Source organism: Nicotiana tomentosiformis, chromosome 4 (assembly GCF_000390325.3).
Source record: "Nicotiana tomentosiformis chromosome 4, ASM39032v3, whole genome shotgun sequence".
NCBI lineage: Eukaryota > Viridiplantae > Streptophyta > Magnoliopsida > Solanales > Solanaceae > Nicotiana > Nicotiana tomentosiformis.
This window is the reverse complement of record NC_090815.1, coordinates 83479007-83487413: the sequence shown is the minus strand read 5'-3', so window position 1 is coordinate 83487413 and position 8407 is coordinate 83479007. Positions and strand designations below refer to the sequence as shown.

Genomic DNA, 8407 nt, shown 5'->3' with positions numbered 1-8407 from the left:
TTTGGTAGTTTGTTTTGTGACACTAATTAGTTTGGTAAAAATAAATGGCAAAAGTCACTCATCTTGTGCATGTGAAGTGTGGAAGAATGTATTAAATGTGAGTGAAGATGACATAGGAAAAAATAATACTTTACTATTAAACGTATTTAAGAATGTATTTAATGTATTAATTCTCTCTCAAGTCTTAGTGCATTATAGTAACATTTTGTCTTGTCCATTTGAGAGAAAAAAGTATTCTCATGGGGACCCTTCTTCACTTTCTATTTTGGGTAAGTCTAAAATTATGTTCACCGTCCCAAGAAACCCTAATTGGAAATACTCAAGAAATCTGGTAGCATTTCTTCCCCAAGCCCCCCATCCTCCAAGAAAGGCTGATAGTACATTGTCAGTGGTAGTTATGCGTCAACAACAAAACGTCAATTACTTTTATATAATATTCTTCTTCTTCTAAAGTCGCAATTACTTTTTTGTAAATAATAATTAGTACATGAAAGTATGATATTTATCGCTTATACAAACAAATTAAACATGATGCTGACAATTACCATAAAAATTATGTTAAGACAAACAGATAGATATTTAAATTTGCTATGCTATATAATTACAAAGATATTAATCACATAAATCAGCTATTTCTAGTTTTTTTTATTTTTCCTAGCCAGAACTAATCTCGAGATCCAGAAACCTATCTATACGCCTAACCTTAAGCAAAAGAACTTTGTGAGATTGTCAGTATTGTACGGAAGGCGTCTTGAGAGTATACCGAATCAGTATAGCTATCCTTCTTCCGACACTGCAAGGCAATTTGAATTAGTATAATAATCACATAGTGGTGTCTAAACACACGTCAACAGTCTTTCACATGTCTTATTTTTTTAATCCTCCCAGATGTTTGCCTCTGGCAATATTTTACTTTCTGTTTAGTGATCTTTAATTGTTAAAAGATAATTTTAATTACGTCAAAAAAAATTATGTAAATTTCGTGGCCTGGTACTCTTATCACTCTTTGTAATACCTTCATAAGTGCTCGCAATTAGTCTTGCATGACAATATATATTGTAAAATGACAAATAAGGAATTTTTCATATAATATTATACTATCATATATATATATATATGTGTGTGTGTGTAAACGTAGTAGTAAAAGCTTCATTACTTCACAAGAACTAGCCATCTAACTCCAAAAGAAAACTAAATCATGAAGAAAGCGGCCAAAATAAGCTTCTTTTTCTTCTTCTTTATAGTGGGTAAAATTAAAAATAAAGAAAATTAAACGTGAGGAGGATTTTGGAATTTGAGAAGTTAGTTTATATAAATAGGTGAGGATTGCAAAGATGACACACCACTACCCAAAATCAGAAAGCCAACCTGAAAAAACACTACAAGAACAAAGGTAAACTCTTAGACATAGCCATTCTTGCTTTTCCTTATAAATCTCCTCTATAAACCTCAGAAAACTAAACTTTTCATTTCTTACACTGAATGTTTTTACTAATTTTCCATTTCTTACACTTTTCATCCTTCTCTTTATGGATCTTAGTTTTTTTTAAGCACATATTTTTGTTGCATTTCCAAGGAAATTACCTTAAACAAGAAAGAGTAGAAAAGGATTTCTGTTTCGCCATTAAAATCAAGGTTTCTAATTTGATGCATATCTTTATTAAGCTATATATATATATATATATATATATATATATATAATGTAAATTGTCATTCTTGTTTATTTCTTTCGAGGATTAATTTTTTTTTTCTTTTTGTGGTTTATTTTAACCTTAATTAGGAGATACGTTAAGGAATAGTTGGTGATAATGGGGAGAGGAAAGATAGAAGTGAAGAGAATAGAGAACAAAACAAGCAGGCAAGTCACTTTTTCGAAACGAAGAGCTGGTCTTCTCAAGAAAACTCATGAACTCTCTGTTCTTTGTGATGCTCAAATTGGACTTATCATCTTCTCCAGCAAAGGCAAATTATTTGAGTACAGCAGTCAACCCCACAGGTTTTTATAATATTATTTTCTCATTTAGATTTCTTCTGAAAATTAAACATCCTTTTTTGCATGATAATTATGGGCTTTGTAGAGACTTTTTTATGATAAATTATGAGCATCAATTTATTTTCTGTGGTTGATTTTCAACTAACTATGAGATTCTTATGCTCCTTTTTTTAAAATTTATTTATGGCTTTATAATTTCTTGATGGTACTAGTTGAGTTGCAATTCCAAATGTGTGTGTTTTTGAAGAGTTATTTTTCTTCAAGTTTTAGTCAAGTCTTCAGTGTCTCAGTTGACCAACTCGAGTGCCTAGACATTAAGTTCTGACAAAGTTAGGGTTCTTTTTTGAAGTCTATACCTTCTCGTTTAAGGTTATTTCTTGAAATTAAGTGATATTATATGGCATCATTAACAAGATTTCTTTTTTTTCACCTCACAGCATGAGCGAGATTATTAGTAGGTATCTCCAAACCACTGGTGCCTCAATTCCAGTTCAAGATAATAGGGTACGTATAAAAGACGACCAATCTTGGACTACTATTTTTCTTTTAATTTGTTTTCTCTTCTCTTCTTTTAGGGTTGATTTTATAACTTAAAGATTCTTATAATTTCTTCACATCTATTTTTCACTTGAAATTTAAATTTATAGGTTGAACTCTATGATGAAATTACTAAAATGAAGAGGGATACGCTTAACCTTCAGTTGAGCCTTCAAAGATACAAAGGTGATGACTTGAGCTCAGCACAGTATGAAGAACTGAATGAACTTGAGAAGCAGCTCGAATTCGCAGTTAACAAGGTCAGAGCTAGAAAGGTAATTAACATTTTCTTTATACAAAGTTGCTGTTTAATATTTCCAAGAACAAATTTTTTTTCATAATGGTTTTTACAACTTTCACAATGGTTGCAGCAAGAGCTCATGCAGCAGCAGATGGAAAATCTGAGGAGAACGGTAAATTTTAAATTGTGAAAAATGAGAAAAATTATTCTCCCTTAATTTGTTGATGTTGATTCTCTTCTATATTGTTCAATAATGTCCTGTATAGGAGAAAATGCTGGAGAAGGACAATCAAGAAATGTACCAGTGGGTAAGTTTTATCGCATTTAATCACTATGAAAATTATGTTGTCTATTAATTTCTTAATAAATGCAAAATGTTGGCTTTAACTATTTTAAGTATAGCCATTAATTAGTTTTCCTATTGACTTGGAATTAATTTATGAAGTTGATGAGCAATCAAATGAACAAGCAACAGTCAGCATCAGTAATGGAGCATAATGATGAAGAAGCAATTACTGAACTGAATCTAATGGGAGAGCAGCCACTGTTGTCTCAGTTTTCATTCTTTGGTGAAGAGCAAGTACAACCCAGCAGCATCAACGTACTTCAACTTGCTGCAGCTAGCTATAGTACTACTACTTGTGCCTATCGCCTTCAGCCTTCGCACCCTAAACTTCACGACTCTGATCTTCCTGGTTGTAGCTATGCTCACTTAAAAGGTAATTATATTTAATAACGCACTCCTAGTGTACAACTTATTATGATTATTTAAGTTTGTTGTTTTCTTTTTCTTGAGACTAATATGTGGGAATTTCACTATCTCCTGCTTTATTTGGTTAATCTGCTATCTTATTTTGGTTAAGTACTCCCTATATATATATATATATATATATATATATATATATATATATATATATGAAGTTGATAACTAGATGTTATCATATGTGATTTTGACACATTATATTAAAGACAACTTTTTTATGATCTAGAAAAACAAAAGCATTAGTGTATATTGAACTGGTTTATATTTTTCTTGTTTTGACTGTGTAAACATGTAGGTATCTTATAATCTAGTTATCAATTTCATATATTTGTGAATGATAGGTCTCTTTATTACTAATAAGATTTTTTTATTTAAATCCATCAGAGTAAAGCTGTCATTTCTGTGTTTGCAGATTGATCATGCTTTAATTATTATGAGGAGCTCCAATTGCTGGGAATGAAGCTGGCCAGTGAAATTCCTAGTGGATAATTCTACAATTTCCTTTTGGCATATTTGGGAAACATACTTTATTTAATTATTATGCATCTGATTAAGAACCTATTGATTGTACCTTGAAATTTCTCCCTATGGGTGTACCTATAGTGATTTGTGGGCTTAGAGATATATAGGAACTGAGAATGCTTATAAGTGATCCTATAGAAGATTTACTAGTGTTATAGATTTATAATTGCACTATCCTTTAAAGTAATGGGGCTGGAAAAAGATAGTTTCTTCTTAATAGCTGGTATGAGGAGTCGTGATCACAACAGTCGTTATGATTTAAGAAGTTGATTTTCCTAGTACTAAAGACAAAACTGTCTTTTTGCATGAACTTGTTAATCGACAGTTCAATTAATTAAAATCAGTGCACCGACATATTTGCTAAATGTGAGTAACAAAAAATTCAAGATCATAACAAGCAATTATGAAAACTAATCCTCAAAGAAAATAAAGGGTAGGGATATATGGGATAAAGGGAGGGATGGAACTTGACCCCTTAAGCAAATCATACAAATAACACACCCAAGAAGAGTCCGTCACATAGAATTAAACAAAGAAATGAAATGAGGAATTAGTCCTAGACCAAAGTGGTTGGCTAAAGACAAACAAAGCTTGGGATCCAATTCACAGTCAACCTATAATATAGAAATTGAAGCTCAGACCTAAATTTTTATCTTCAAGCGATCCAAGCACTGATTCAAGCATAGACGACAAGCCCTATTTTGCACCATAAAAGGGTTCTTTCAAGCAAAAGCTAAAGTCCCATAATTACAACATTTAATTACCAATAGGCGAGTCATTTTCTTCAGTTAATTATGATCAGTTAATTTAATCACCACCATCAATATTACATTATTACCAGCTAATATCATTTAAGTATTTCTCTCCCACATTTTCCTTCATATTTCCAGAAGTTATTTCCGTCCCTTTCACACTCCAGTAGTTTCTCATCCCTAGTTATGGATCGCATTACCCTGGCATAATTTCATCCTCTCTAATTTTGAGACTAATAGTAATTTAACATCAGAAATATTAATATGATGATCGCCCTCCTATATTATCCTATTTTGTCTGCCTTCAATAAGAAAACAATTCCAAATTTATCCTTTGCAGTAATTTTGATGGTAAAATATAAATTTTGGTGAATTGCATTATAATGGTGTGGACTACTATATATTTTTGGTAATAAAAAATTTTTATTTATCATTTTTTTGGTAACCAAAATTTTTTTAAAGAAAAATCAAACCACTGATTTCTTGGACAATTGTCCCAAGTATCAGTTATAGCAACTAGGAACTACACAAACAACTCTGCTATCATCAATAGAATTAACTTTCTAAGCAGACATATATTTAGAAGGTGTGGACTCCTAACCTTTTAAAAAAGGAAATGCGATTTTACTTTAAAATTAAAATTTTAAAATCTAAATGGCTATATAATTGCAAGGATCTTTTTAAAATCATGATGCGATTCAAAATTAATGATGACACTCGTCACTCGGGGATAATTATAATATATGTATTATCCTATGTAATAATGTTGTAGATAGTTATTAATACATTGCTTTTCCAATAATTATCGGTGAAGTTTTACAACCAGAAAATCGCTCTATTTAACTACTAATTCCGACTACAAAATAGTAGTAGAAATTTTCTAACTACAGTACTATCAAAAGTTCTTTTTTTTTTTTTTTGTAATAATTGTGAACTATTACCATTAACAACAAAAATAGATACACATAAAGAGCACTTGGATTCATAGCCGCCTTTCAGGAAGGTTACTCCGACATCCTAAGCCTCAATCAGCAGAGAAAAAGAAACTAACTACATAATAATCTTTGAACGAAAACACTACATCTATGAATTGTCCTCTGTAATTCTAATCTCTCTTGTATCTCTTTTTGTATCTGTACTACACAAAAACTATTATTTACACTGATTCCGCTAGATAGTTTCTAATTCCTTACTTTCCACATATGATATATCACAGCTCCCAATTAGGGGTGGCAAAATGGTTAAAAGAAAATAATTAATCATCCATATTATCCACTAAAAAATAGGTTGGATAATAAACTTTTTAATAACGGATCAAATATGGATAAGAACCATATTATCCATTTAGAAAATGGATAACCAATGGGTAAACAATGGATAACTAATGAGTTTAACTTTTACATTTGTAATATCTCAAATTGGGGGTTCCTTAAGTTTGGGAGACTAGAAATTCTCCCAAAAGTGATCATATTCATGAAGCCATGGATAATATGGTTACCCATATTATTCGCCGGTTAACCCATTTTTTTATCCGTATTAAATATGGGTCAGGTCGGACTACTTAAACTAATTAGACTAATAAGTGTTATTTCTTAGCAAAATGGTGATTCCCCTTCAATTCATTCATCAATTAGGTTATCAAGTATATTAGAATCGGTTTACCCTCAAAATCGGATAACAATTGAATTTGTTAGTGGTTTTAAGAATATGCGAATTAACTTGATACAAAGCGATAAATTAGATTGAAATTGAAATAAAAAATGATAAATTAACTGCAAACCACATGAATTGGATGATTTCAACGTAAGGAAGCAAGCCACCCTTGAGTTGAATACACTTTTATTGACACCAAAATATCAAAGAGTAAGAACTTGGAGAATGTATTGCTTATCAGTATATGTTACAATATCAAGTCTCCTTTATATATTAGTGGAGATCTACCTTTTAAGGTATTATTTTATTATTCCATAAAAGGCAAAAGTCTTTGATTTGCTGACCGTTGGTTCCCTTTTTGAGTCGTTCCATGATTTCTACCACAATGACTGGTTAATGACGAGAATTACGGACCCCTGTCGGATGAGTTGGCAAAGCTTTCTTCAAGGCCGTTAGAAACATGACTGGTTACGCCTTCGGTAAACTCGAGGGCAAATCTGATGGTTTCGATGGCTATCTTTGACAATGCTATGGGTTCGATCATAATCACCATGTGTCGATCTTGGCTGATGGTGTTAGGCGTCAGATCGATCTTCGAGCTCGACTTCACCCGATCACAGATATTTCGACCCTGGCCTAATCAGGGAGTTCGGAAGCTCAATCGAATATCGAGATCGGTTTTACCCGTATACTGATAGTCCTCTCGTTCTGCGGAGAGTAGATGACGAGGAACGACATGAGCCTAGATTCTCACTTCGATATATCATGACGCAAGTGACAAAAACATGACGTCTATTTTTTGGAGAGTAAATGATAAGAAACGATACGAGCTTCCGATTCTCACTCCGATAAATCATGACGATGAATTCATGACGTAAGTGACAAGAATAGTTGAAACGTCATGTCGGCCCAGTCTTCAAGGCATTAAATGTGTGTCAGTTAACGGTCGGCTGCTACATGATGCGAACCGCTGTTTGAGAAAACTATAAATGCCCTATTTCACCTATTCATTAGAACCTTTACCTTGGGCTCTTGTGTTTTAAGAAAACTTCATCACTCTCATCTTCTGGTCTTCTGAAAACTTAAGTTTAAAACTTCCTCCCTTCTGGTTTTCTGAAAAGTTAAGTTTAAAACTTCTTCCCATCTGGTTTTCTGAAAGCTTTCATAAGTTATCTGCTAATTGTACCTCCTCTTTTATCAGCACCTTATTTTCTCCTCTATTTAGAAGCAATGACAAAGACTTCAAAGTCTGTTCCTCAAAAAGAAAACCCCTCTTCCTCGAGACCGTCTGAGAATATTTCGCCTGTTGTCACTGAAGAACTGACACCAGAACACCCTCCAAAGACGTTCACACCTGTGGGGTGTCCAACCGAGGCCCATTTAAAGGTTGAGAAAACCTCCTCGGTACCGAGTCGATGCGAGCCGGTCTCTAGGTACATATATTCGGTCACCGACAGTGTCCTCGAGAAGGCTAAGGAGGATTGCAACTGGGCCGATAAGCTTGTAGTGGTCCCTACCCCCGAGGAATTGATTTCCACCTACGTGAAGGGTTTTTTAAGTGTTTACACTTACCCTTTCACGTTGGGTTCTTTAGATCCGGTCAGCATCGCCTTCTGTAAGAGGTACGAGGTGACCCTCGGCCAGATTCATCCTTCGTTCAGAAGATAGTAATTTTTCTCCACTTCTTTGTGAGCAAGGTCGAGGGATGTCCCTTCACCATTGACTACCTTATGCGCCTGTATATCCCCCGGCTCTACCGAGGGGGATTAATCAAGCTTGCACGTTGGGCCACTAAGGCCCCTTTTTCAAGCATCGACGAGGATCGGGACCGAGGCTGGTTAGCTCGTTTCGTCTGAGTGAAGACCTCGGATTTGATCCCAGCCGAGCATATGTTATTTCCTGAGAAGTGGAAAATGAAGCGTAAGTATAATCTTGCTTTTAAGATT

General features: G+C 33.6%; 1 protein-coding gene across 1 annotated transcript; it reads left to right on the top strand.

Annotated features, from left to right (window-relative positions):
- Positions 1-1276: 1276 nt before the first annotated feature.
- On the top strand, positions 1277-4232 carry LOC104108999 (MADS-box protein FBP24). Its single transcript, XM_009618169.4, has 8 exons — positions 1277-1393; positions 1781-1996; positions 2431-2497; positions 2641-2805; positions 2902-2943; positions 3038-3079; positions 3217-3490; positions 3947-4232. Exons 2-8 carry the CDS (start codon positions 1809-1811, stop codon positions 3949-3951), a joined length of 783 nt encoding a protein of 260 aa, XP_009616464.1. The 5' UTR covers positions 1277-1393; positions 1781-1808; the 3' UTR covers positions 3952-4232.
- The last annotated feature ends 4175 nt before the right edge of the window (positions 4233-8407 follow it).

What these genes read in the sequence shown, in the direction of transcription:
- LOC104108999 (XM_009618169.4), top strand. Translation starts at nt 1,809, where the DNA reads ATGGGGAGAGGAAAGATAGAAGTGAAGAGAATAGAGAACAAAACAAGC. An exon ending in TACAGCAGTCAACCCCACAG is followed by an intron (nt 1,997 to 2,430) that starts GTTTTTATAATA and finishes TTCACCTCACAG; the next exon opens with CATGAGCGAGATTATTAGTA. An exon ending in ATCAAGAAATGTACCAGTGG is followed by an intron (nt 3,080 to 3,216) that starts GTAAGTTTTATC and finishes TAATTTATGAAG; the next exon opens with TTGATGAGCAATCAAATGAA.